At 43.6% G+C, this 27,714-nt stretch overlaps 2 protein-coding genes across 2 annotated transcripts in view; one reads left to right on the forward strand and one right to left on the reverse strand.

The window, feature by feature from the left end:
• Positions 1–13,069: 13,069 nt before the first annotated feature.
• GCM2 (glial cells missing transcription factor 2) lies at positions 13,070–21,854 on the reverse strand. Its single transcript, XM_002816420.4, has 5 exons — positions 21,515–21,854; positions 16,978–17,230; positions 16,281–16,393; positions 15,727–15,852; positions 13,070–14,768 (listed from the first exon to the last, which is right to left on the reverse strand). The coding sequence occupies exons 1-5, from the start codon at positions 21,851–21,853 to the stop codon at positions 13,830–13,832; spliced, it is 1,770 nt and encodes a 589-aa protein (XP_002816466.4). The 5' UTR covers position 21,854; the 3' UTR covers positions 13,070–13,829.
• A 4,717-nt stretch (positions 21,855–26,571) lies between these two features.
• SYCP2L (synaptonemal complex protein 2 like) overlaps positions 26,572–27,714 on the forward strand; it is an 81,568-nt gene continuing 80,425 nt past the window's right edge. Inside the window, exon 1 of the mRNA XM_024248059.3 lies at positions 26,572–26,854. Within this exon, the coding sequence (XP_024103827.3) occupies positions 26,846–26,854 (9 nt within the window). The 5' untranslated portion in view covers positions 26,572–26,845. The remainder of the gene's footprint in view (positions 26,855–27,714) is intronic.

A 27,714-nucleotide genomic window follows, 5' to 3' on the forward strand; every position in this document is an offset into this window, starting at 1 on the left:
AGGAATTCTCAGTCAGCAACATAGATACCTTGCCCGTGTTTCCAGCCTACTGCCCTCCAAAATTTGGACCCAAGACTGAAACCATGACTGGCTGGAATTTCCAGCTTGCTGGCCTGCGCTGCATATTTCTGACTTGCCAGTTCCAAGAACTGTGTAAACCAATTCCTTAAACTAAATATCTCTCTAGATCTACATCTACGTTGCTATCAAATACTAGATCTATTCATTCCATATCACTATATTTTTGTACCCATTATCCATCCCCACTTCACCCCTGCCTATTTGCTTTGATTTCCAACCTCTGGTAACCATCATTCTATCCTCTATCTCCATGAGTCCGATTGTTTTAATTTTTAGCTCCCACACATAAGTGAGAGTACAAGAAATGTGTCTTTCTGTGTCTGGCTTATTTTGCTTCATATAAAGTCCTTCTCTTCCACCTATGTTGTCGCAAATGACAGAATTTCCTTCTTTTTTTTTATCACTAAATAGTATTATTTAAATGTTTTGTTCATTTATTTGTTTATGAGCTGCAGTTTCGCTCTTGTTGACCAGGCTGGAGTTCAGCGGCACGGTCTTGGCTCACTGCAACCTCCACCTTCCAGGTTCAAGCGATTCTCCTGTCTCAGCCTCCCGAGTAGCTGGGATTACAGGTGCCTACCACCACGCCCAGCTAATTTTTTGTATTTTTAGTAGAGACGGGGTTTAACCATGTTGGCCAAGCTGGTCGCAAACTCCTGACCTCAGGAGATCCATCCCCCTCAGCCTCCCAAAGTGCTGGGATTATAAGCATGAGCCACTGTGCCCGACCTAAATGTTATTTTTTAGAACAGTTTTAGATTTACAAAAAATTAGGATGACAATACAGAGTTCACAAAAGCCTAGCACCCAGTTTCCTTTATTATTAACTGTATTAGGCCATTCTTGCATTGTTATTTACACCTGAGGCTGGGTAATTTATGAAGAAAACAGGTTTAATTGGCTCACAGTTCTGCAGGTTTTACAAAGAAGCTTGGTGCTGGCATCTGCTCAGCTTCTGGGGGAGGCCTGAGGAAGGTTACAGTGATGGTGGAAGGTGAAGTGGAAGCAGGAGTCTCATATGGCCAGAGCGGGAACAAGAGAGAGAGTTGGGGGGAGGTGCCACACACTTTTAAACCACCAGATCTCATGAGAACTCACTCACTATCATGAGGACGGCACCAAGGCATGAGGGATCTGTCCCCATGACCAAATCGCCTCTCAGCAGGCCCCATCTCCAACACTGGGGATTACATTTCACCATGAGATGTGGTGGGCACACAGATCCGAACCATATCATTAACATATTACCTTAGCATGGTACATTTGTTACAGCTAATATACCAATATTGATGCCTCGTTATTAACCAAAGTCCCTACTTTATTCAGATGTCCTTAGTTTTTACCTAATTTCCTTTTCTTCTCCAGAATCCCATCCAGGATGTATAACATTTAATCATCATGTCTCTTTAGATTCCCCTAGACTGTGAGTTTCTCAGACTTTCCTTGTTTTGACAACTCTGACAATTTTGAGGTGTACTGCTCAGGCATTTTGTACAATGCCCCTCAATTATGATTCGTCTGATGTTTTTCTCATGATTAGACTGGGATTCTGAATTTTTTGGGAGGACGATCACAGAGGTGAAGTGCCATTTTCATCACATCATATCAAGGGCACATGCTAGCAGCATGACATCACTGTTGATGTTGACCTTGGTCACCTGGTCATCTGGTAGTGTTTATCTAGTTTCCCCACTGGGAAGTTCCTCCCTCCACTCCCCACTTTCCACACTGTGCTCTTTAGAAGGAAGTCACCATACATAGGCCATACTTAAGAAGTGAGGAGTTACGCTTCTTGAGGGTAGAGTAGCAACATAGATTAGTTAGAATTATTCTGCACAGGAGATTTTTCTATACTCCCCCATGATTGATATTTATTCAATTATGTACTTATATTGGGATGGACTCTTGCGTTTTTTAAATACTTTGGGTTGTAATTGAATACTGGGTTATTATTTTTTAAAATACTTCCAGCTTTGGCCATAGGAGCTCTTTCCGTTAGATCGCATGTCCTTTTGCCGTGACTCTGAGGTAGGAGGCCGGACTCAATTCCAGAGGCAGGGCTTGGACACCGGACCGAATTGAGGACTAGCTAAAACAGAGATGGGGCAGAAGCACCTTTCTATAAGACACACGCGCCAGTGTTCCATGGCAACATAAGGAAGTTACTACGCCTTTCTATGGCAACAACTTGACAACCTGGAAGTTACCACCCTTTTTAAAGAATGGTCTGCATAATCTGCCCCTTAATTTGCATATAATTAAAAGTAGGCATAGATATGACAGCAGAGCTGCCTCTGAGCTGCTACTCCGGGCACACTCGCTATGGGGTAGCCCTGCTCCACAAAGAGCAGTACCTTTGCTGCTGCTTATACACTTCTGCGTCAATAAAAGTTGCTGTCTAGGCTAGGCGCGGTGGCTCACACCTGTAATCCCAACACATTGGGAGGCCAAAGTGGGCGGATCATTTGAGGTCAGGAGTTCGAGACCAGCTTGGCCAACGTAGTGAAACTCCATCTCTGCTAAATACAAAAATTAGTCAGGCATGGTGGTGATGCCTGCAATCCCAGCTACTCGGGAGGCTGAGGCAGGAGAATCACTTGAACCCAGGAGGTGGAAGTTGCAGTGAGCCAAGATCGCACCATTGCTCTCCAGCCTAAGTGACAGAGCAACACACCCTCTAAAAAAAAAAAAAGTTGCTGTCTAACACCACTGGTTTCCCCTTGAATTCTTTCCTGAGCAGAGCCAAGAACTCTCCCAGGCTAATTCTCAATTTTGAGGCTCACCTGCCCTGCATCAGCTCCACTACTGTTTTTGTTGTTGTTGCTTGAAGCCCTTACTTTCTTCCACAAGGCGCTCCAGTCTCTCCTTGTTCACCTGGAAGTGGTAATAGAGGAGAGCCACTTACTAAAACTGTGTAAGACATTGGCGCACAAGCGGCCCTGCTGAGATCCCTCCCAGGCGAGTGTAACACAAGCTGGTAGAGGGCCCTCCTCTACTTCCACATTTGGCCCTGGCAGTCTTTAGTGTTCTGTCACTCTTTACTCCCCTTCTCTTTTTTTGCACCATAAAGTCTCAAATATCTCAGCTGACTTGTGGTACCCACTGGATGTCAGTGCCTGAGAGCAGAATTGTGGAGAACAAATTTTTTATGAAGGATATTCATTGGAAGCCATTTCCCAAGCCAGGTCTCCAGATTTTTTTATAAAAACAATTTATAAAGTTTACAGCAATTGCTATTAGCTGGGATGGGATGATGGGTATGGGTTTTTTTTTCTTTTTTTTTTAAGTTTTGAGGATTTCTGCAAAACTTTTATAGGCCAGTTTTCATTTTATATTCATAATAGCATCTCAAGGAATATTTGATTAACCTCCGCCTTGAATTTCTGCTACTGTGATACAGTCAGTTGGGCAGAAAGAAGAATTTTGCAGGGGGAAAGACGGGGAATATTGAGTGGCAGAGACAGAAGGCATGTGAGTACATTCTTCACTAATTCTCTTAGTTATAGGAATATACACAACACTTTTCCCTTTATTGAAAACATATTCTGGGCCAGGCGCCATGGCTCACACCTGTAATCCCAGCACTTTGGGAGGCCAAGGCAGGCGAATCACCTGAGGTCAGGAGTTCAAGACCAGCCTGGCCAACATGGCGAAACCCTGTATCTACTAAAAATACAAAAATTAGCCAGGTGTGGTAGAGGGCGCCTGTAATCCCAGCTACTCAGGAGGCTGAGGCATGAGAAGAATCACTTGAACCTGGGAGGTGGAGGTTGCAGTGAGCTGAGATCGCGCCACTGCACTCCAGCCTAGGGGACAGAGCGAGACTCTGTCTCAAAAAAAAAAAAAAAAAACAAACTGTATTCCTCACAAAGAATGTAAGCCCCGTGAGGGCAAGAACCATGCCTACATTGTCCATCCCTTTATTGTCAGGTTTTAGAACATCGTAGGTGTTCAGAAAATTTGCTTGAATGTGGGATCATCAATATGTTTATTATGTGCATGAAAATATTCAACACCTATTGCTTCAAAAATAGATTCTTTACAAATAGAAACAGTGCTCTATTCATTCAAGTATATTATTGTTACAAATGTATTAAAATATTCATAATCAAGAAGAATATATTCATAAAGATAGTTGTTGAATATTCATAAGGATGTTTCATAAAGAATATTTTATGAACAAATGTCATGAAGATTTTATGAACAAATTACAAAGTAATTTGAGGAATGTGTACATGAAAAGTTTTTGAAGAATATCTGGAGAAGAAAATACTAATAAGGAAAATATTTTAATAAGAAAAGCTTCAAGATGAAGAAAATATTCACGAAGAGTGTTCCTCACCTTCCCCTCTGCCTCTGCAGCTGGGCTGTTTTGCCTTCCCCGTTTCATTCTTTCCTTGGAGAAGTTTCCTCTGCCCAGCTCTTCCAGCTGCAGAGACAAGTTCAGCCTTCACAATTTTAATGTTTCCAACAACCATAAAATTAGTAAGTAAAAATTCTTGAAATATCATTATATTTTCCTGTGTATAAAAATATAATGCATGCAATCATGTACTGCCTTGCCCTGCTATTTAACCTGTTATTTGGCATGTCTTATTTCTCTTGTTTACCACCAATTTCTTTTGAACTATTTTTTAGAGGCTGGGTACCGCTATGTCTCCCAGGCTGGAGGGCAGTGACTATTCACAGGCACGATCACAGTGCATACTCACGACCACACTGCGGCCTCAAGCCATCTTCCTGCCTCAGCCTCCTGAGTAGCTAGGACTATGGATGTGCATCACTGTCCCCAGCCTATTTGTTTTATCCTACTACAAATTTCTTGAAAGCAGAGACCTCATTTTATGCTTCTCTGTAATTCTCATAGTGAGCATTTAGCATCTAACAGGTGAATGCATATATTCTGTTGATAATGTCATTAGTTTTTTTCAAATCATCTTTGCAGATATATTTTTTGAGGTCAACTTAATTTTTTAAAAAAAATCACAAAACCAGATCATAAAGTTGTACCTTTATACTGAAAGCTCTTTTTAGCATTCCATGAGGACAGTGGCATCCTTGCAGAGGACAGTAGCACCCACAGCAGAAATGGATGGGCATCTGTTTGGAAGTCCACAGGACACTCAGTCCTGATAACAGAAGACTGGGATAGATAACATCCATTCTGGTGTCACAATTCTGGGCACGTTTGAATTAAAGGGTTTTATCGCTACATCTTGGCAATAGCCGGAAAGGATCTTTGAAAGCATAGTGCTTAAAGTGGTTAAGAGAAGGAATTCAGGTGGTTTATGGAAACCCAGATCAGTACTGCAGCCTAATACATAGGCCCTCTTGAAGCAGAAGGCTTTTTCAACTGGGGTATTTAAAACCTCGCGCTTAAGAAGCATTGGAAAAGAGAATGTTTATTTTCCGCAGGCGGAGGCCTCCAAAGGCAGGTGGCTGGCATTTTTACCCAGTAGTGCCCTTCCGCTGCATCTGTCTGAGGAGCCACAGGTGGCTGCAGTTAGAGAGGGCTTCTCCTTCTTCCTCTTCTCCCCCACGCCCACAACCCTGACATGCCTCATGCTTGTCATTCAAATTTATCATTCAAACCGTAACACAATCCTATGTGGGTAGCTCAGCTGTCTGAGAGAGGATCAGAAAACCCAACTCTAATGGGCTGATGAGTGGAAAATACATTACTGATGTAACATTCAAAGGACACTCTTGCTTTATTTCACCCAAGTGGAATGGAAATAGGAGTAAATAGGTTGACGATCAGCTGATAGTGTCGTTTGTAAATGAAAACGTCAAAGGGTGATTTTTTGCTTTTTAAAATCTTGTGCTGTTTATCTTTGATGTGTATACTTTAAATGATAATAAAATATTTTTTCTCCCACTGGAGTACACAGTTAAAATAAATATTATTTTTTCATAAGTGTTCAGTACCTGAATTGTTTTTATATAAATGCACTTTTAGTTTTTTGGTTTATTCAAATGTCATTTAGTACATTTTGGACAAGAATGAAATTAAATTATAATATTCACATTAAGTAGAGTACCAGATAAAATACAGGACACCTAACTTTGAATTTAAGAAAAATGATGAATAATTTTTGTTATGTCCATGCACTATTTGGGATATAAACTCAGGCACTACATAATGACATTTCAGTCAACTATGAACTGTGTATATGATGGCAGTCCCATAAGATTATAATAGAGCTGAAAAATTCCTATTGCCTAGTGACATCATAGCCGTCATAATGTCATAGCGAAATGCATTCCTTATGTGTTTATGATGATGCTGGTGTAAATCAACCTACTGCATTGCAGTCGTATAAAAGTCTAGCATATACAGTTATGTACAATATATAATACTTGATAATGATAATAAACAACTGTGTTACTGGTTTATGTATTTACTATACTTTTTATTATGATTTTACAGTGTGCTCCTTCTATTTATAAATAAAAGTTGGCTGTAAAATAGCCTCAGGTGGGTCCTCTGGGAGGGATTCCAGAAGAAGGCATTGGTACCACAGGAGATTACAGTTCTGTGCGTGTTATTGCTCCTGCAGACCTTCCAGAGAGACAAGATGTGGAGGTGGAAGACGGTGATATTGATGATTCCGACCCCATGTAGGCCTAGGCTACTGTGCGTGTTTGTGTCTTAGTTCTTAACAACAAAAAAGTTTAAAAAGCAAAAAATAAAATAAAAAATTCAGAATAGAAGAAAACTTATAGAAGGAAAGAAATATAAATAAGAAAAGAAAATATTTTTGTACAACTGTACAATGTGTGTTTTAAGCTGTTATTGCAAGAGTCAAAAAAGTTTTTAAAAATTCATTCTACTATAAAGACACTACACACGTTTATTGCGGCACTATCCACAATATTAAAGACTTGGAACCAACCCAAATGCCCATCAATGATGGACTGGATAAAGAAAATGTGGCACATATACACCATGGAATACTATGCAGCCATAAAAAAGAATGAGATCGTGTCCTTTGCGGGAACATGGATGAAGCTGGAAGCCATCATTCTCAGCAAACTAACGTGGGGACAGAAAACCAAACACTGCAAGTGGGAGTTGAACAATGAGAACACATGGACACAGGGAGGAGGGAGGGGAACAACACACTGGGGGCTGTCCAGAGGTGGGGGGCAAGGGGAGGGAGGGCATTAGGACAAATACCTAATGCATGTGAGGCTTAAAACCTAGATGAATGGTTGATAGGTGCAGCAAACCACCATGGCACATGTATACCTATATAACAAACCTGTACATTCTGTGTATGTATCCCTGAACTTAAAGTAAAATTTATATATATATATAAAATATTTTTTAAATTAAAAAGTTTTATAAAGTAAAAATGTTATAGTAAGCTAAGGTTAATTTATTATTAAAGAAAGAAATTTTTAATAAATTTAGTGTATCCTAAGTATGCAGTGTTTATGAAGTCTGTACTAGTATACAGTAAGGTCCTAGGCCTTCACATTCACTCAGGACTCACTCACTGACTCAACCAGAGCAACTTCCAGTCCTGCAAGCTCTGTTCATGGTAAGTGTCCCACACAGCTGTACCATTTTTTATCTTGTGTTTTTTTTTGTTTTTTTTTTTTTGAGTCGGAGTTTCACTCTTGTTGCCCAGGCTGGAGTGCAACGGCACGATCTCGGCTCACCGCAACCTCTGCCTCCCAGGTTCAAGCTATTCTCCTGTCTTAGCCTTCTGAGTAACTGGGATTACAGGTGCATGCCACCATGCCTGGCTAACTTTTGTACTTTTAGAAGAGACAGGGTTTCATCATATTGGTCAGGCTGGTCTCAAACTCCTGACCTCAGGTGATCCACCCACCTCGACCTCCCAAAGTGCTGGGATTACAGGCATGAGCCACAGCACCTGGCCCATTTTTTATCTTTTATACTATATTCTCACTGTACCTTTTCTATGTTTAGATACACAAATACTTATTAAGTTATAATTGCCTACAATATTCAGTACAGTACTATGATGTCCAGGTTTGTGGCCTAGGAGCCATAGGTTCTACCGTATTAGCCTAAGTGTATAGTGGGCTCTATCATCTAGGTTTGTGCAAATACAATCTGGTTTCTCCACAAGGACAAAGTCGCCTAAGGACACATTTCTTAGAATATATTCCCATTGCTAAGTGATGAATGATTGGGCTTATATTCAAAAATTACTCACTGTTTATCCAAAATTCAAATTTAACTGGGTGGCCTGTATTTTCGTTTGCTAACTGTGGCAACCCTATCACCAAGGCAAATGTCACTGGAAGAAATTTGAAGCTCTCAATACAGTTTTTAATCAAGCACATAGACTTTTATTCACACTTGAAAATCAACCTTACATCATCCAGAGAGTACATATGCTGTCTCCAGCTCCTTGTTTCCCATTGGCCCTCAGCCCATTCCAATCTACCTCACAGAGCCCCATCACCCCATGGAAACAGGGGTCTTCATGGTCACCAGCACGTTCCTTGTTGCCACACCCAATGGACGCTCATGTTAACATCTCAGCCACATTCTGCAATGTTGACCTCCTTCTCTCTTTTGAAAGAGTTCGGCTCTGGCTTCTGTGACCCCCTTCTCTGTCCTGGTTTTCTACTTATCTGGCCACTAATTCTCATCTCCTCTATCAGATCCTTCTCCTCTTAACTCCAAATTGGGAACTCCTCATGGCTTCATGCAAGGTTCCCCCTTCCTCCTCTATACCAACACTGTCCAATAGAACTCCCTGTGATGATGGACATATCCTCTTTCTGCACCATCCAATGTAGTAGCCACTAGCTATATATGGTGGCTAGGCACTTGAAATGTGGCTAGTGTGACTGAGGGATGGAATTTTAAATTTTATTTATTTAATTTTTTTATTGAGAGTTTTGCTCTGCCACCCAGGCTGGAGTGCAGTGACACAGTCTTGGCTCACTGCAACCTCTGCCTCCTTCAAGTGATCCTCCTGCCTCAGCCTTCGGAGTAGCTGGGATTATAAGTGTGCACCATCATGCCTGGCTAATTTTTGTATTTTTTATAGAGACGGGGTTTCACCATGTTGGCCAGGCAGGTCTTGAACTCCTGACCTCAAGTGGTCTGCCCATCTTGGCTTCCCAAAGTGCCAGGATTACAGACATGAGCCACTGTGCCCGGCTAACTTTTATTTAATTTTGATTAATTTATATTACCACATATGGCCAGTAGCTACCATATTGGACAGTACAGCTCTAGATTATCTTACTAGGTGAGCTACTATTGGCTTTAAAAAGCAGCTTTATGCTTATGATTTCCTGATATTTATCCATATCTCTGACCCTCCACAGAGGCCCAGGGTTATATCCATCTGATAGCTTCGATGACTCACAAGCATTAAGGGACCATAACTGTTCTTTTCTCAGCTGTCAATACTTCAGGAATGGTACCACCATTTACTCAGTTTGTTGAAGCCAGAAACTGAGAGTAGTTCTTTATTTTTCCTTATTCCTTACTATCCACACTTAAATCATAATTTCGTTCCACTGATGCTACCTCCAACTTACTTTTTTTTTTTAATGGGCACCCTATTTACTTTTATTACCTGGCAGGATTTGTGGGATAATTGCCCAGAACTGGCATATTGATCCAGATTCTTACATTACCCATCCCTTTTTGTTTCTTCCAAGCTGCAGGAGATCACTACTTGATTCAGGGGAATAAGCAGGGTTAGTCACAGGTTAGGAAATCTGCATGAGGACTGTGTAGACGAGGTAGGAGGCCAGTCACCCCCAAGGGGCTTTTATTGGCTCTGCAAGTCAAGCTCCATTCCTTAAAGGGAAGCACAGTTCCAGTCAAAGCTTTGGTAAAACAATCAGTTTCTCCAATTGTGTCTTCAGACTTCTATTGGTGTAGTGCATGCAGTTATTCCTGTTTGGCATTCATGAACATTTCAGCTCTTCATGAGTCCTGCACGTTTTTCCTCTATTCCAATGTTGCGATCTTCAAAGCTATTAGAAACCTTTCAAAGGTATTAGAAACGATCCCAGATGGGGCCCTAAAATGAAGCAGCGTCGTTCGCTGGCGTAAATATCTGAGGTTCATCGTCTCACACCAAGGAAATTGAAGACGTGGACACACAAAAAGTGAGTTTAAGAGCGCAGGTTTATAGGCGAAAGAAAGAGAAAGGAGAATTGTTCTCTCTCCTGCAGAGAGAGAGGGGCTCCCGAGTGGGTCTTCCCCAAAGTACATTTTGAATCCGTCTACTTCCTTCCATCTCCACCGATACCATCTAGTCCAAGCCACCATCATTTCTTGCCTGGACTACTTGCAGTCATCTTCCTGCTTCCTAAACCCAGCTTTAATCCAGTATCCACACAGCATCGGGATGATTCCTCTCAAAATATAAATTGGATCATGCCACTTTGTTCCTTAAAATTCTTCAGTGGTGGCCGGGCGCGGTGGCTCATGCCTGTAATCCCAGCACTTTGGGAGGCCGAGGCGGGTGGATCACAAGGTCAGGAGTTTGAGACCAGACTGGCGAAGTCAGTGAAACCCAATCTACTAAAAATATAAAACTTAGCCGGGCGTGGTGGCATGTGCCTGTAATCCTAGCTACTCAGGAGGCTGAGGTAGGAGAACCACTTGAACCTAGGAGGCGGAGGTTGCAGTGAGCCGAGATTGTGCCATTGCACTCCAGCCTGGACCACAAGAGCGAAACTCCATCTTAAAAAAAAAAAAAAATTCTTCAGCGGTTTGCCATGGCTCTTGGAATAAAATCTAGATGCCCTGTATTGGACTTCAAGGCTCTGAGCCCTGCTTTCCATTTCAACCCAATTCATGCCATACTTCTCCTATTTACACTGTGTTTACACAGTGATAAGTTGATCCCTTGTTAACTTGGCACCCATATGCATCCCTTAAACCATACTTAATCTCCAAATAAAGACATGGTAGCTCTGCCTAACATGATGCAACTAACATAATGTAACTATCCTGCATACAACTGAACATGCACTAACCGCTTTTCCAGAATTCAGCTTCCAGGATCTCAACATTTGGGATTTTAATCTTTTGGGATTGTGATTTTTGAGATTTTAGACATTAGGGATTTTGGTCTTTCTGGATTTCAACATTTGGGATTATGGCATTCAGGATTGTGTCTTTTGGGATTATGATGGGCACCACCTAAAATCATAGGTTTGATGTGTTATTTATATCTTTTTCTATTATACATTAAAATAAGTCAGTAACTATTAAAATATTTGTGGACTGTCTAGACTCACTCTGTACCCCATGGGATCCTTGTACCATACGTTGGGAAATGATTGTCTCAGGGCCTCCAGCATGTCTGCTCATTCCCATCCCTGGCCCTTCCTCCCCAGCCTGCCAGGATTCCTCAAGTCCCACACTGGAACACCAACACTTAGAGGTAACAAAGCTCACTCTGTGCCACGAGCAACGCGAAAGTATAAATGCAATTTTATTGATAAAAGAGTACAATCAAAGCCAATATAATGTATTGGCTAAGAACAGGGAGATGACCTGGATTCAAATCTTGGTCTCCCACTTGCTCTATAAGTCATTTCACCTCCTCAGGTAGCTCAGGGGACAGCTGTGAGGATTAAATCAATTAATGTATGTTCAAGGCTTGCAATGTCTGACACACGGTAAATACTGATATATATATATATATTTAATTTTTTCTTTTTTCTTTTTTTTTAAAAAAAAGTTCTTTATTTTTTGAGACAGGGTCTAGCTCTGTTGCCCAGGCTGGAGTGCAGTGGTGCTATCTCAGCTCACTGCAACCTCTACCTCCTTGGCTCAAGCCACCCTCCCACCTCAATCTTCTAAGTAGCTGGGACTACAGGTGTGTGCAATCACACCCGGCTAATTTTTGTATTTTTTTTTTTTTTTTGGTAGAGATGGGGTTTTGCCATGTTGCCCAAGCTGGTCTCTAATTCCTGGGCTCAAGCGATCCACCTGCCTCAGCCTCCCAAAGTGCTAGGATTACAGGTGTGAGCCACCGTGTTTGGCCAGTAAGTGCTATATAAATGTTAGATATTATTATAGCTTGTGAGTTTTGGCAATGGAAGTTCAAAGGAAAAAGTAACCAACAAGTGTACTAAGCATCTTTCCCTTTGAAAAAAATTGGTTGGTTAGAAACTCATAGGAGTGTATTCATACCTACTTAATCTTTTGTTAAGTACTGCATGCATTTATGATGTTGGAGTATTAGGCTTTTATGAATTAGTTGGATGATATAGAATGCTCAATGATTTAAAATGGCATCTGACTGACTACAATTTAGCTATACAAATTGATTGTTATAAGCAAATTTGAGGGTGATACTTCTAGGCACCCCCCCAAAATATATTGCTCGTGTAGTTTATCTTTATTTGAAAACAGAATATTTTCACTAAAGTGTGTGTGTGAGCACTCCAAATGTTTTGAAAAGGCTTTCTGTTATGACAGAGTACAACAACAGGTATTTTGCAAATAAACTACAAAACAGTCAAACTATTTAATACTTGTTTTTGTTTTTGTTTTTGTTTTTTGAGACAGGGTCTTGCTCTGTTGCCCAAGCTGGAGTGCAGTAGCACAAAGATGGCTGACTGCAGCCTTGACCTCGCGGGTTCAAATGATCCTCCCACCTCAGCTTCCCAAGTAGCTAGGACTACAGGCACACTGCCATGCCCCGGGGTCTCTCTCTGTTGCCCAGAGATGAGGCCTCTCTCTGTTGCCCAGGCTGGCCTCAAACTCCTGGGCTCAAGCAATCCTCCTGCCTTGGTCTCCCAAAGTGTTGGGATTACAGACGTGAGCCACCTCGCTCAGCCTATTTAATAAGTGTTAATGTTTCATAACAACTGTTTCCCAGGTCATAATATGAACAATTTTTTTCCTATTTCTGTTTTGAAGTAAGGCAAGAATTAGCTTCATTACTTTAAAATGTCCTTATTACATTTAATTGAACATTATCAGTTACCTTTATGAAGAATAACAGAGGAACCGTAAAGCTGTATTTCAGCAAAACATTTTAATTCTAATTCTGAAACCTAATCAGAAAAAAAATGTATTTAGTACAATGATAATCCATTAAATACAACTCATCATTGTTAGGCTGTCTCTGTTATGGAAACTATCATGTTATGAAAAGGCTATGAAACTATCATGTTATGAAAAGCTTTATTGAATCTTTTAAAAACAAATGAACTTTACCATTGCTGGAGATTTTTTGAAAAGCTGTAGATACATACGTTGGAGATAAAACAATCAAAATTACTTCCTGAAGCTAGTTTAACAGGTTCTAAATACTAAACAAAAATTTTATGAAATGACTCAGGCGTTAAGATTGTAAAAATTTCTTTCTGAAGCTATTTTGGCAGCCTCTAGGGATGTGAAATTCCCTACGGTGCTCTAATGGGAAAAGCCCTAGAATAAAACCAGAATCCTTGGCTTCTACTCCTGCTAACAAACTAAGTAAACTTAGGTCAGTATTTAACCTCCTCCAGTTTGCTTATTTGTTCATTTGAGACTCACACTTTCCTCATTACTTCTATGTATTGTAGCCAGTTTCAAAATGCTGTGTGAAATTTCCCATATTATCTAAACATTTCCAGCTGATTATTTTCTCAGCTACTCAGCATTTTTACTACTATCTGTATTTCTTTGCATACAAGGTGAATCTCCCAACTCAATAAGAGATCATTGCCATTTCACATTTCCCTGCCTCCTGCTTGCATGCACACTGCTATTATGTTGCCCCCTGGATTGTCCTTCAAAAATCCTCACTGTTATAGGTAAAGAAGGGACCCACTCTATCTGAGTAACTGATTGCAGAGCCCAGCCCAGACAGATACACATCCCAAGTCTCTGCTTCATCTGTCCTAGAGGAAACTGGCTCATGGGGAATAGCCACAGTGGGTCTGATGGCCCGGCAATCTCCCGCAATTTTCATAGGAAGTGGCCCTGAAGGAGAGGCTGCCCTGGTGACTGTCACTGGAGGACCCCAGGCTTCTGGATAGACAGACATCCCAGTATCTTCAGGAGCATAGTTACAGCTCGAAAGGCTCTTCAACTCTCGCACACTGTCACTATATTTCATAGCAGGGGGCTGGTAGGCCTGGTAGGACACTTTAGTGGTGGTGGTGATCACTGTTTGCAGGGCAGGGGCACCTGGTGGCGGAGTCGTGAGGTACCTGCAGGGAAGCTCTGGGTTATAATAAGGGCGAGTGGCCATGGCCTGAAACTGCCCACGGTTAGTCCTCTCCACAAGGCTGGGTTTTCCAAGAGCTGGTTTCCAGCCATGCTGTTTGTTGGTGAAATCAAAGCTTCTCTCATAGCTGCTGTATGAATTAACATTATATTGTAGTGTGTTCAGATGAACCCAGTCTGTGTCATTAGGGATACTGGTGGAATCCTTATAAAGGGTGGGATATGGGCTTGAATTTGTATAACCAGGGTTTGCCAATTCATAGCTGCAAGGTGGCCTAGGCAAATAGATTCTTTGGCTTGAGTATTTCTGAAAGGGTTGCATTTTGTCTCCTTGAAAGGTGGCTAGGTCACAGGTAGCTTTGTAAGCATCAGAGTTTGGGAAGGAAGGGCAAGGCTGCCCTGGAATAGGGAAGCTGGTTTCAGTAACTATATCAAAGTCTTCTGGATTTTCCAAGGGAGGTATGTTGCTGAAATGACCACTGCTGTCTTGATTTTCTTCTGCCTAGAAAAATGATACAAACATAGACACATGCTATGTAAATCGTGTGGACACCTTCACCTGTAACAATAGCCAAGAAGTAAGTAAAAACAGACATCCATGTGCTGGGCTCTGTGTTGTGAACATGGCACTGCTCAGGTACGTGATTTAAGCACGTGGTCCAGGGGTTGCTAAGCTTGGGCTCGCTCAGACATAAATACCAACAACTGAATGACAAAAGTCCATGGTAGCCAGGTAGGATGCTTCTGAGTGGCAGATGGTCCTGTTCTCACCTATACTGTGTTCCTAATAGTGGAGACTTAGGAGCCACACCTGCCTGGGTTCAATTCCTGACTCTGCCCCCTCACGAATTGTACAAGCCACCTAACTTCTCTGAGTCTCAGATTCTTCATCTTAAAAATGGAACTTAATAATAGTAACCTCATTATAGGGTTTCTGCAACCATTAAATGTGTGAAACTCTTAGAGCGGTGCCTGGCACATAGGAAGTGCTGGAAAATGTCAGTTTCTGTTATCCTTACACTAACACTCTGCCTGCTTGGCATGCTTTGGTTGAAAAGCCAAACTGAATTAAATTGCTCAGAGAAATTTTATCCATTCTTGTGGATGAAATAATGGAAAGGACCCTCTCAAGGGTGCACTGTTAACTTCCTGTTGGTAGGCACATATTTCTATCTTTATTACTGTTACATAATTGCCCTTATATTAGGATGTCAGCTCAGCACACTGACATATCAGGACTGTATCATTGCCTGTAGAGATTGTTGCTTTTTGTTTTAAGGAGAAGGATTTAGAAACCCTATCCAAAGGTTGATTTAATGATATTTTGTTACAGACATATAATTTTCACATGAAATCAAAACTTTGTAATTAATGTATGACCTTCATATTTTGCATAACGATCAGCATATCTTGGGATGAAAATGAGCTGAGACCACTGTGCACTATTAGCTCTCTGTTACCTCGGATTCTTGAATTCTCTTTTTCTGGGGTTGGTAAAAAGAGGCCATTTGTCTCTTGATGGCGCTTCTTCTAGCTTCCGTCTCTGATTTGCTCTCTGGTCTTGGATGATCATGAACTCCCTTGGCCTGCGATAAGGAGAAAATGAATCATACATTTGTGCCTCTAAAGGAAGCTGACAATGTTGCCCAAAAATTGATCATGCCTTTCCCAACATCTCAACTGTTTAGTTTTGTTTCTTTCAAAATGACAGAAAGAAAAATTCTTGAACAAATAAAACAGGCTCAAGAATTGACATCTGCAAATATCACCTGCAATCCCTTCACTCTATTAAAAGAACTATAACTTGGTTTACCATCTGTGGACCTTAAAGAGCACAAAGTAGTGAGCGAATTTCTAGGCTCCTGCTAGGTCCCTGGGGAGCTTCAGCACCTATTTCTGGCCACTGGGGCTGTATTTTGTTTGGCTCAGGATTCCCAAGGCACACGACAGGTGGTTTGGCCTTTGTGGTCTGATGAAAAGTATCCATCACAAATTGTGTTCTCACCTGACCTACCTGAAAAAAGATCGCGTTGCCATCAAGCCGCCAAAAGTTGGTTACCGGGTATCCGCTGTGCCCTCGACAAGGAATCAACTCCAAAGCAGAATGACAGTTAGGGCATGCCTTCTCTGCAAAGCCCAGAAGGGAGAAATATTAACCCTGACCCCAGACCCTTCTGAAGGAAGAAGGGGAAAATTAGTTGGGAACAAAAAACTCATGCTCGGGCACGGTGGCTCACGCCTGTAATTCCAGCACTTTGGGAGGCCGAGGCGGGTGGATCACTTGAGGTCAGGAGTTCAAGACCAGCCTGACCAACATGGAGAAACCCTGTCTCTACTAAAAATACAAAATTAGCCGGGTGCGGTGGCTCACGCCTCTAATCCCAGCACTTTGGGAGGCCGAGACAGGCAGATCACCTGATGTTGGGAGTTCAAGACCAGCCTGACCAACATGGAGAAACCCTGTCTCTACTAAAAATGCAAAATTAGCCGGGCGTGGTGGCACATGCCTGTAATCCCAGCTACTTGGGAGGCTGAGGCAGGAGGATTGCTTGAACCCAGGAGGCGGGGGTTGCAGTGAGCTGAGATCACACCATTGCAATTGCAGTCCAGCCTGAGTGACAGAGTGAGACTCCATCTCAAACAAACAAAAACAACAACAACAAAAAACTCATGACTCCAAGGTCACCCTCTCCCTGGCCCCATGTCCTCACTCTGCTGTTTCAGCCGTGCCTTGTCACAGATGGCCGGCCTCAGCTGCAGGCGGGAACCGTCGGGCAGGGTGCAGGCCTGTGCACACACCACCACACCCAGGCACGACTTCTTGAGGATGTGGCCATTGTGGTTGTTGGTGTTGCGCATGGCCCAGCCGCTCAGGTGACGCTGTGCCTTCTTCTCATCGCTGCTGTAGATGAAGCGCACGTAGCCGTCAGGCCACTCTCGGAATTGGTCGAAGAGGACCAGCTCCTGGAAGAGTGCAGAAGGAAGGGAGGTCAGTTTATCCAGTCCAAACTGCACACATCGTGCTCTAAAATTTCTCCAAGCACATTAGGATATAAACAGGTTCTTTTTAAATCCAGTAATGTCAAATTCCAAAATGCCACTCTTTCTGTATAAGATTTCCTGACAACCAGGTAATAATTAGTGTTTATATAGTGCTTATCTGTTAAATGCTATACATGTATTAATTCATCTAGACTTCAAATTATAGGTAAACAATTATTTCCAATTTGCCGACGAGGACATGGAGGTCAGAGAGGTTAATCGACTTGCCCAAGGTCACATCACACAGCTAGCAAGATCTGGCTCTAGGATTTGCACCCTGGCAGTCCCATTCCAGAGATTGTACTTCTTACCACTATGTTATATCACTTCTTGGCATGTTTAAATGTTGAAAACATTTTTAAGTTAAGTATGAAAGTACCAGGGGAAAAAGTGATTGGAATGTTCTATCACTGAAATGCAATTTAACTGGTAAATATCTTTAAGTCAGTGCATTTTCTTCAAAAGCACTTGGCTCTCTATGCCAAACCCATCAGTGACATTAGCAGTGGCACCGAGAGTAATTTCAGAGAGGAAAGAACAGCTTCCCTCCCTACTCTCAGCTTGGCTCTCCAAGTTTAAAAGGGTACCGCAATGAAGGATTTAAGCCATGAGCTTTAGGGTGTGGGTGAGCTTGCCTGGTACTGGACTGCTCCCCAGAGCAATATGGGACTGTCATTCTCCTCAACAAAGAGCCACATGGCTGAAATAATAAGTTATATCTAAAATACTGAGCATTGCCTTAGTATTCATATTTGGTAGTCTTTGTCAATTTAATGCATTATTTACACTGCAATAAATGTCACTTTTGCATATAAGTTTCGTTGAAAAATCACCCTTTACTGAGCACTTTCTTTTTTCTTTTTTTTTTGAGATGGAATCTCACTCTGTCACCCAGGCTAGAGTGTAGTAGCATGATCTCAGCCCACTGCAACCTCCGCCTCCCAGGTTCAAGTGATTCTCCTGCCTCAGCCTCCTGAATACCTGGGACTACAGGTGCATGCCACCATGCCTGGCTATTGTTTGTATTTTTAGCAGAGATGGGGTTTCACCATGTTGGCCAGGATGGTCTTGATCTTTCTGACCTCATGATCCACCCACCTTGGCCTCCCAAAGTGCTGGGATTACAGGCATAAGCCACCATGCCCGGCCACTGAGCACTTTCTTTTATGTAATGTTTAGGGCTGCTTTCACACTACAGTGCAGAATTGAATATTTGGAACAGAAACAGTATGACCTGCAAAGTCATATTATGCAATATATATAATTCTCACAACATCTTTGCAAGATGGACATCTTTACTCTTGTTTACTAAATAAGGAAGTGGAGGTTCAATAGTTAACCTTTCACAGTGGCATAGCTGGAATATAAACAGAAGATAGGCAGCAGCCAGACCCAGTAGCTTTGCTGGTGTAATAAAGGCTCAGAAGAGTGTATCATAGTAGTAAGCCATTTGCATCTCCTCCCCACTCTTGCCACTCAGGAAAATTAGATCAAACATTTGCAAAGCTGAAGTATTCACAGTTGGAAAATTCAGACTTGTATACATCATTAATACTGCACATTCTAACAGTAATAAGGTAAATGGGTGATTTTGTTTCCAAAATTACAAAGATATTGTTGAAATCATTATTACTACCATAGGTATTATTTATCTTTTCTCTGAAATATTACAACTGACATAAATTAATACATCAATGTAAGGTAAGTCACAAATGAAATATATATGATGTACTATCAACTCCAAGCTTATATTAAATGCTAATATCTTTGTTTTAAAAGTGAATATTTTAACTTAAGGATCTTAGTAACGAATTGACAATTTTCCAGAAAACAGCATTTCTTTAGCTCTCCCTTAAGGATGTAGACTAGGCCCCCATGCCTCACACGAGCTACTGAGGTAGTGACCCTGGCAATGAAGCCACAGAGACTGTGTTTTTAAAATCAGTATAAGAATAGAGGATGTCAAGGATTGGGTTACATTTGTTCTAAAGTGTTGGCATTTGTGTGTGTGTGTACACACACACACATAGACACTGAACCTGATCGTAGACCTGGAGGAGAGTTTGAGATGGTTATCTCACTCTACCACTTGACGACAAGTGAGTAAGTAGCCCGAGACAAAGGCAAATTCGAGGACCCTCTCAAGGTCATACAGGTAGTTTAACTCGCTCACTCGGTTAGCCAGAGCAGGGCGATGCTAAGTTTCTTCACTTCTCCATGTCCCAGTGTGCCTGGCCCTTTTGAGATATTACACACATGCTTCCTGCTTAACAACCAGTCTCCTAAAAAAAAGTTCATATTTACATGGGAAGTCTAGCAAATGCTTGAGAGATGAACCATAATTACATGATTTGGATGTGACTTTTCTAAAATGCAAGATATGATTGTTTCCTGTGAAGATGTACATGGACAGAAACAGAATGAGATGCACTTGCTGTACTGTGGTCCACTTTCATGAAAATGGTACCATGTGACTCTAAAGTAGGCAGACTTTAAAACAAAGGAGTGGGCCAGGCACGGTGGCTCACGCCTGTAATCCCAGCACTTTGGGAGGCTGAGGCGGGTGGATCAGCTGAGGTCAGGAGTTCAAGACCAGCCTGAGCAACATGGAGAAACCCAATCTCTACTAAAAATACAAAATTAGCCGGGCGTGGTGGCGCATGCCTGTAGTCCCAGCTACTCGGGAAGCTGAGGCAAGAGAATCACTTGAACCTGGGGGATGGAGGTTGCAGTGAGCCGAGATCGTGCGATTGCACCCCAGCCTAGGCAACAAGAGCTAAACTCCGCCTCAAAAACCAAACAAACAACAACAGAAAACCCCAACAAACAAACAAACAAAAACAAAGGAGTAAAACACACCTAACCTACTACAAACATATGGATCCAAAAAAGTGCTGACATCTTTGAGAGGCGACACAATGTTGCAATGAATTGCTATTCATCTGAACACCTATCAGACACATTTTAGTTGCTGACAAAATGACACATCTCTTTTATCCCTGTGCCACAACATTGCTGGAAGCCCACATTTGCAAATGGTTGGGAAGCAACTCTCATTCTACACCCCCCATCCCCTACAGCCAGGACTTCAACGTCACTCAATTTTGGCCCAAACCAGTGTGACCAATCATAATTGGTCATTCTCTGGAACTGGCTTCAAATCTCCCACTTCATTCACCACTTCATCCATCCCAGTCATTCTTTGGACTTGGCTCCAAACCATTTTTGCTTTATTGAAATAAAGCAAAATACAACAAATTCACCCTAAAAGAATGATGATTTGCTTGTCATTAGAGAAGAAGTAAGTTTTGGGTACAGATGGCCTCTTTGGCACGGCTATGGGGCCTCCTTCCTCCCAGCAGTTAGGAAGTTCTGAACAAATTGCTCAAGTCGGGCTATTTGTTTTAAATTTAGGTCATTAGATTCACTTTGCAGTTGTACCTCAGTTTTGCTGCATGAGAAGCAGTGGTATTTACATCTGTTTAGATTTTCTCCGTAGCTTCCTCATGGATTGAAAGTAAATGAATAAGGAAGAGGCACCTGATTTCTACCTTGGTTAAAGGGAAGTGAAAGGACAGGCGTCCCGCTCTCCCCAAGACTGGGAATGTGGAGCCTGATCAACATTTCCTGCTGCTTTCCGTGTGATTTCAGGCAAGCACAAGGAAATTGCTGGGAGAAGACACATTTCTTCTTCTTCTTTTTTTTTGAGACGGAGTTTTGCTCTTGTTGCCCAGGCTGGAGTTCAATGGCGCGATCTTGGCTCACCGCAACCTCCACCTCCCGGATTCAAGCGATTCTCCTGCCTCAGCCTCCCGAGTAGCTGGGACTATAGGCATGCGCCATCACGCTCGGCTGATTTTGTATTTTTGGTAGAGACGGGGTTTCTCCATGTTGGTCAGGCTGGTCTTGAACTCCCGACCTCAGGTGATCCGCCCACCTCAGCCTCCTAAAGTGCTGGGATTACAGGCGTGAGCCACCGCACCCGGCCAAGAAGACACATTTCTAAACCCAACTCAGCCTTTTGTAGAGTCCAGTTCTCTTTCTACACTTGAGGGGGCCTTAGAAACCCAGAAATTTTGCGTGTGTGTGTGTGTGCGTGTGTGTGTGTGTATGGTCCGTCCGCAGGCTCTTCAAGAACTCGAATGCCATTCTCCCTCCTTCGGATGGACAGCGCCCCGCGTGCCCGCACACACCCGGTTCACTTACCTGAGGCATCTGCGGATCGTTGATGTCCCAGCTGAGCTGCATCCCATAGGAGCACACGTCGACCGCTTCCTGCACCGCGGCCGCCAGCATCTGCCCAACTCGCTCGCGCTTTCCGCCCAGGGTTATGAAAAATAGAAGAAAAAAGGACAGGTGCGCCAGGTGGATTTTTTTCCTTCTCTTTAAAGAAGAAAGTGGGGCGTGTGAAGGCGAGGGGCAGAGAGAGAGAGAAAGAGAGAGAGGTTGTTTAGAAATCTGGAAGCTGGGGACAATGGTTAGGGACCCGGGCGGGGACCTGTCCTCGACCGTGGTGCTGAACGGTCTCCACCCGAACGGCAGCATCGACCTCTGGCAGCTGCCTCCTCCTTTATAAAGATATACCTCCGGGGGGCTCCGCCCTGTCTCGCCTACCTCGCTAGCGCCCACGCTCCAGGGGCCGGTCGCCCCCTCCACCACTGTCCCAGGAACGGAGGTGGAGGTTAAATTCAGCCCTGGAAGCAAAGGGCAACTGCAGCCAGAGGGTGGGGGTGGGGAGGGTAAGTAGGAATGTATCCTTTAAGTTTAAAACCTTATTATTTTCTTCTTTTCTTTTCTTCTTTTTTGTCTCACTCTGTTGCCCAGGCTAGAGTGCAGTGGTGCCATCTCAGCTCACTGCAACCTCTGCCTCCCAGGTTCAAGCGATTCTCCTGCCTCAACCTCCCGAGAAGATGGGAGTACAGGTCCGTGCCACCACCCCTGGCTAATTTTTGTATTTTTAGTAGAGACAGGTTTTAGCCATGCGAAACCGTGACCAAGCTGGTCTTGAACTCTTGACCTCAGGTGATCCGCCCGCCTGAGCCTCCCAAAGTGCTGGGATTATAGGCGTGAGCAACCGCGACCGGCCTATTATTATTATTTTTTTTTCTAAACGCCTCCAGCTTCCCTGATTTCGGAAAGAGGCTTAGATGGAGGCTTTGGAAGCAGAGGCTTTCCAGCAAAGTCCCCTGAGAGCCAACACTCAATTCCAGGAGAGCGTGGGAACCGTGCGTGGGCCCCTCTGCCGTCAGCGCGCGCCCTAGCCTGAATAACCGCGCCCACGCCTCCTAGTTAGGGGTCAGTCCATTTTGGGCCTTCACTGCCGGCTCTTCCCCTAACTATTGTGAGTGTCTCGGAGTCTTCGCTCTGCCCTTTGGGATGTGCGAGGGTGCGCCAAGCCTCCGCGTATGCTCGCGAGCCCAGGCGCCTTCACGCTCCCGGGGACTTCGGAGGGACCTGGCCCTGCAGGAACGGAGTCCTACAAAGTGAACCCGGACGAGGTGCGGGGGGTGGGGGAAATGAGCCCGGGGTAGGTGGGAGCCTGGGGAAGGAGGGAAAGGGGAGAGGGGAAAAGTCCCAAAGAAGTGGCTTTCTCCACTGCTTTGGCTCCCTCTGGGTCTCAGCTTCCTTATCTGTTTATCTGTTAAATAAGAGGTTGTGGTTCGGCGAGCTCTCAGTTGCCACCTACCCGAACACAATTTTTTTTTTCTTTTTTTTTGAGACGGAGTCTCACTCTGTTGCCCCGGCTGGAGTGCAGTGGTGCAATCTCGGCTCACTGCAACCTCCGCCTCCCAGGTTCAAACGATTCTCCTGCCTCAGCCTCCCGAGTAGCTGGGACTGCAGGCGCGCGCCATCGCGACCAGCTAATTTTGTATTTTTAGTAGAGACAGGGTTTCACCAAGTTGGCCAGGATGGTCTCGATCTTTTGACTTCGTGATCCGCCTGTCTCGGCCTCTCAAAGTGCTGGGATTAAAGGGTGAGCCACCGCGCCCGGCCCACAACTCTTAAAAAAAAAACTTTACTGATATAGTCTTGGCAATATCACAACGAAATTGAATTTACTCCATTACAGTCTTGGGAGGCTTTGGGGGACTAGAGAATCGCGGTGGTGCGGGGTTGCGCAGGACAATGTGGGTTCTCCGGGGCTGGGAGGAAACCTTCTTCATCTGAGCAGCCGACTCGCCCAGGGCTACTCCGGCACATGGAGACCCTCAGTATAAACAAACAAACAAACAAAAACCGATTGAAGTGACTAAAGTCACTCTTTGACTACCCCAAGGCCGGATTCTTGGCGGCCAGGGAAAAGGGCTTCTGGAATTTATTCCCCGCGCCCTTGTTTTGCAGCTGCACGCTTCCATTCCCAGCCCTAGCCAGAGAAGAGGAGCCAACTCCTCACGGCGGATCCCTTGATAGAGGAGGATGAACCGAATCCATGACCCTCCAGACCCGGGAAGCGACGCGCCCTAGACCTTGGCACCGCAAAGCCCGTGCTGAGCACACGGATGGGTGCTGCGCGGGACTCGGCCGGGAGGCGCCCATGCCAACGCCTCTTGCAGGATTAGTGCCTTCAGTTGGCAAAAGGCGGATAAAGGAAGGGCGAAACCACCTCAGGAAGCTAAGGGTGGTCCACGCTCCTTGTCCTTTTACTTCCCCAGCCAAAGGCACAGTGAGGCTTGCTTAGAAAAGTCCATCCCGCGATTGGGCGCAGTGGCTCATGCCTGTAATCCCAGCACTTTGGGAGGCCAAGACGCGAGGATCGCTTGAGCCCAGGAGTGCAAGACCAGCCTGGGCAACATGGCGAAACCCTGTCTCTTCGGAAAAAAAAAAAAAAAAAAAAAAAAAAAAAAAAGCCGGGCATGGTGGCGTGTGCCTGTAGTCCCATCTACTTGGGAGGCTGAGGCGGGAGGATCGCTTGAATCCAGGAGGCAGTGGTTGTAGTAACCTGAGATAGCGCTGATGCACTCCAGCCTGGGCGACAGAACGAGACCCTGTCTCAAAAAAAAAAAAAAAAAAAAAAAAAAAGAAAAAAAAAAGAAGGAAAGAAAGAAAGAGAGAGAGAGGCAGCGGACAAGCGAACTCTGTTGGGGAGAAAGGCCAACTTTGAGCAGTTCCTCGCAATTTTTTCTTCCTTTATCTTCTAGCTGAGGTCCTCCTCCCAATCAAAGCCGAAGGGTCCTAGCAGAAGAAAGTGATTTGTTCATTCCCAGCCTCCTTTCTCCCGAAGTTCTCCCCTCCTAAAAGGTCCTGTCAGTCAGGGTTTCTGATTAAAATCACTCTCAAATGGTCGCCACTAAGGTCTAGTTGGGAACGAAGAGATGTGTCTACTCTTCACCCACGAGTTTCATTCACAGATTTTTCATCTTATTAACTGACTGCCGAAGGTCCCTGAGACTCCTGTTGATTCAGTTGCTTTTCGTGTTGTTTTGTCTTCCGAAATTGAATGAAAATTTATTGATTATCCATTTTAATTATAGTATTTCATTAAATGTTGTAGTTTAAGATAACTTATCCTTTCAAATGTTCTAAAAATAACTTTAAAATGGTGATTTAAAGTTACCTCTGAAAATGCATAGAAATTAATTTTTGGTCTTATTGCAGTGCTAGAATAGTTCTTGTCTCTGTGCTTTTGGAATGTTCCTAGAGAGACCTGACCCGTCAAAAACATAAATAAATAAAACTTTTTTATGTTAAGGGCAAATCAATTAATTTCTAAAGGGATTCTGGTATCCAAAGAAATGTCATAGAGCTTCTACTATATTTAGTTTGAGAAGAATTATAATATGCATTTCAAGTTGCCATAAATTATATTTGGACAAAACATGTTAGTAAAAGAAGCTAATCAAAGTAAAAAAATAGATAAAAGGTATTTTGCCTATTCTTTTTTAATTTCTCTTAAAGATTTGAATGCATTGCACCATAGACTTTGGAAGGATATGTTTTTCCCCAAAAGCCTGAAAATAATAGATGATTAAGTTTTCTATCTAGTATTATGAAAACTCTAATTTTTTAATATTCTCTTAAAATTCATTTAAACTGTAGTATTTTGTTTATTGCTTATTATTCTTTCTTTCTTGCCCTGGTATTATGTATTGACTCACAATAGCTTATACTCACAGCTGTTCCTGTCTTGATTACTAGTTTAATATTACAAAAATCCATTCATTGAAAAGGAAAAAAACCTGCGTTTGAATTTCCTTGGTTTAGATTAAAATAGGTAAATTAATGTAAGAATGTTTACATTATATTTGCCAGAAAATGGATATGACAGGCTTTGACATAAACATTGTTTTGAACGGACTAGAAGTGTGTGCAAGTCCTGGGCTAACAGGAGTTCTGGTTATGTCTTGCTTTGGTGTAGACAAATATCTTCTGTACATATTATGACATGAAATACAGGTCTAGTTATAATACAAGTTGATTTTTACACAAAGAATGTTTGGATTGGAGGGGTCTTTGTTTTTTTGTGGAAAACTCCAGTCCAATTTAATTTTGCCACCGTGTTCACACAACTGGCCACCTACCCGAATCAGCCTAGCCATTGGTACGCATACTTGTCAGGTTAAAGGAAATAGGCAAACAAACAAAGAAAACAAAGAAAAACAAAGAAAAAAACAAAAACAAAAATAAAAAAAACTATTTGCTTTGATTAAAACAAAAAATTCCCCTTCTTCCCCACCACGGTACTTAAAAAACAACACCAAACACACTTTTTGTGTGTGTGAAATCAGGAATGTATTAATGATATCGGGTACAAGTCTGGTTACCGTACGAAAGGGTTCGGCTTTTGTCTACACACAATGGACCCAAAACTGCTCCTCTGGCTTTTTTTTGAGACGGAGTCTCGCTCTGGCCCCCAGGCTGGAGTGCAGTGGCGCGATCTCGGCTCACTGCAACCTCCGCCTCCCCGCAACCTCCGCCTCCCGGGTTCAAGTGATTCTCCTGCCTCAGCCTCCCCAGCAGCTAGGATTACAGGCACATGCCACCGCGCCCGGCTAATTTTTTGTATTTTTAGTAGAGACAAGGTTTCACCATGTTGACCAGACTGGTCTTGAACTCCTGACCTCAAGTGATCCACCCGCCTCGGCCACCCAAAGTGCTGGGATTACAGGCGTGGGCCACCGCGCCCGGCCGCTCCTCTGGCTTTTTAAGGCGGGGCGAAAACTTGGAACAGCTACCGCAAAGCGAACGCCTATCTGTTTGCAATTTCGCAAATAAGGAACGTTTAAACGACATAGTTCACATCCTGTGAGTGCTGGCTTTCTCTTAAAGGGTGTGTGCGTGCGCCCAGGTGGTTTGGCCTGTGTGCGCTAGTTACTTGCACGCGCTTCTTGAGTCTCAAAACACAGAGTTCTGGTAAACTTCAGGGGCGGATTCGTCAATTACAGTTGCGGAAGGAGACTCGACTCGAAGAGCGGGCCGCCACGAGGGCTCTTGCCGCAGCGCCCCCAGCGGGCGGGGGTCTTGGGCGGGGAAGCGGCAGAGGGCCGACAGAGCGCAGCAAAGTTGAGCGGCGAGCCGCTTCGGGAACGAAGCCTCGTTATGCAAGCGGTGAGTGACCCCCGGAGGGCCCGGACCTTCTGTCCACAGTCCGAGGGCGCGCGAGGGCGCGGGGTCCCTGGGGCTCAGGCTCTGCCGCCCTGAGGTGTTCGCTCAGAGACCTGGCGCTGGGCACATTCCCCCGCCACCTTCTTGGGTTTGCTCGGAGTGTATTGGCAGCTTGCAGCGAGATGAGGCAGAATAGAAACCTCGGATCCCTAGCTAAATAGTGCTCAGGGAAAGGGGAACCGGAGAATTCGTGTTCGGAAAGCAATGAGATAGTTCTTTTCTAGTTGCTTTGCGTATTTTCCTAGCCGGTTTTCCAGCCCTCTTTCCACCTTGCTGCGTAGAAATTGCAGTAGCGTTAAGCAACCCCAAGTGCTGGGACTTCATTTAACCGAACGACAAAGGATAGCCCCTAAGATAAAGCTACAATTATTGCTTATCGATAAATAATAAAAAATAAAAACATGAAGTTTGAGCCCACCCAGGGACGCCAAAAACAAACAAACAAAAACTTGGGGCGTGTTTCTAACATTCTTCTGCCTGGGCTCCTGGTGGTAGAAATTCTGATTTAATTGGTCTACGGTGGGCCGGTAGTTTGTTAGTTTGTTAATGAGGACCCCAGGTGATTCTGATAGCCAGGGGTAACTGCTTGCCTAGATCCAGGAACTCACTCTTGTTCTCCATAAAATCCATCTGTCATCTGGCGCCATCTTCCCAGCCATGGGGAAACAGATTTGGGACACAAACCTTTCTAACATGAAGCTACGCTTAAATTCAGAGCACTTAAGCATAACCTCCTCACCATCCCTCTTACATTGAAAGCTGCCATTCACTGAGCTATTTTTATGTGCCAGGCACTATGCTAA

The sequence above is a fragment of the Pongo abelii genome, chromosome 5 (genome assembly GCF_028885655.2).
Source record: "Pongo abelii isolate AG06213 chromosome 5, NHGRI_mPonAbe1-v2.0_pri, whole genome shotgun sequence".
NCBI lineage: Eukaryota > Metazoa > Chordata > Mammalia > Primates > Hominidae > Pongo > Pongo abelii.

Excerpts from the sequence above, each read along its gene's own strand:
- GCM2 (XM_002816420.4), bottom strand. The coding sequence starts at position 21,853 with ATGCTGCCGTTCGGGTGGAGACCGTTCAGCACCACGGTCGAGGACAGG. Across the intron at positions 15,853-16,280 it reads GCAACGCGATCTTTTTTCAG|GCCAAGGGAGTTCATGATCA; the intron begins GTAGGTCAGGTG and ends TCCTTATCGCAG. Across the intron at positions 14,769-15,726 it reads AGAGAATTCAAGAATCCGAG|GCAGAAGAAAATCAAGACAG; the intron begins GTAACAGAGAGC and ends TCATTTTTCTAG.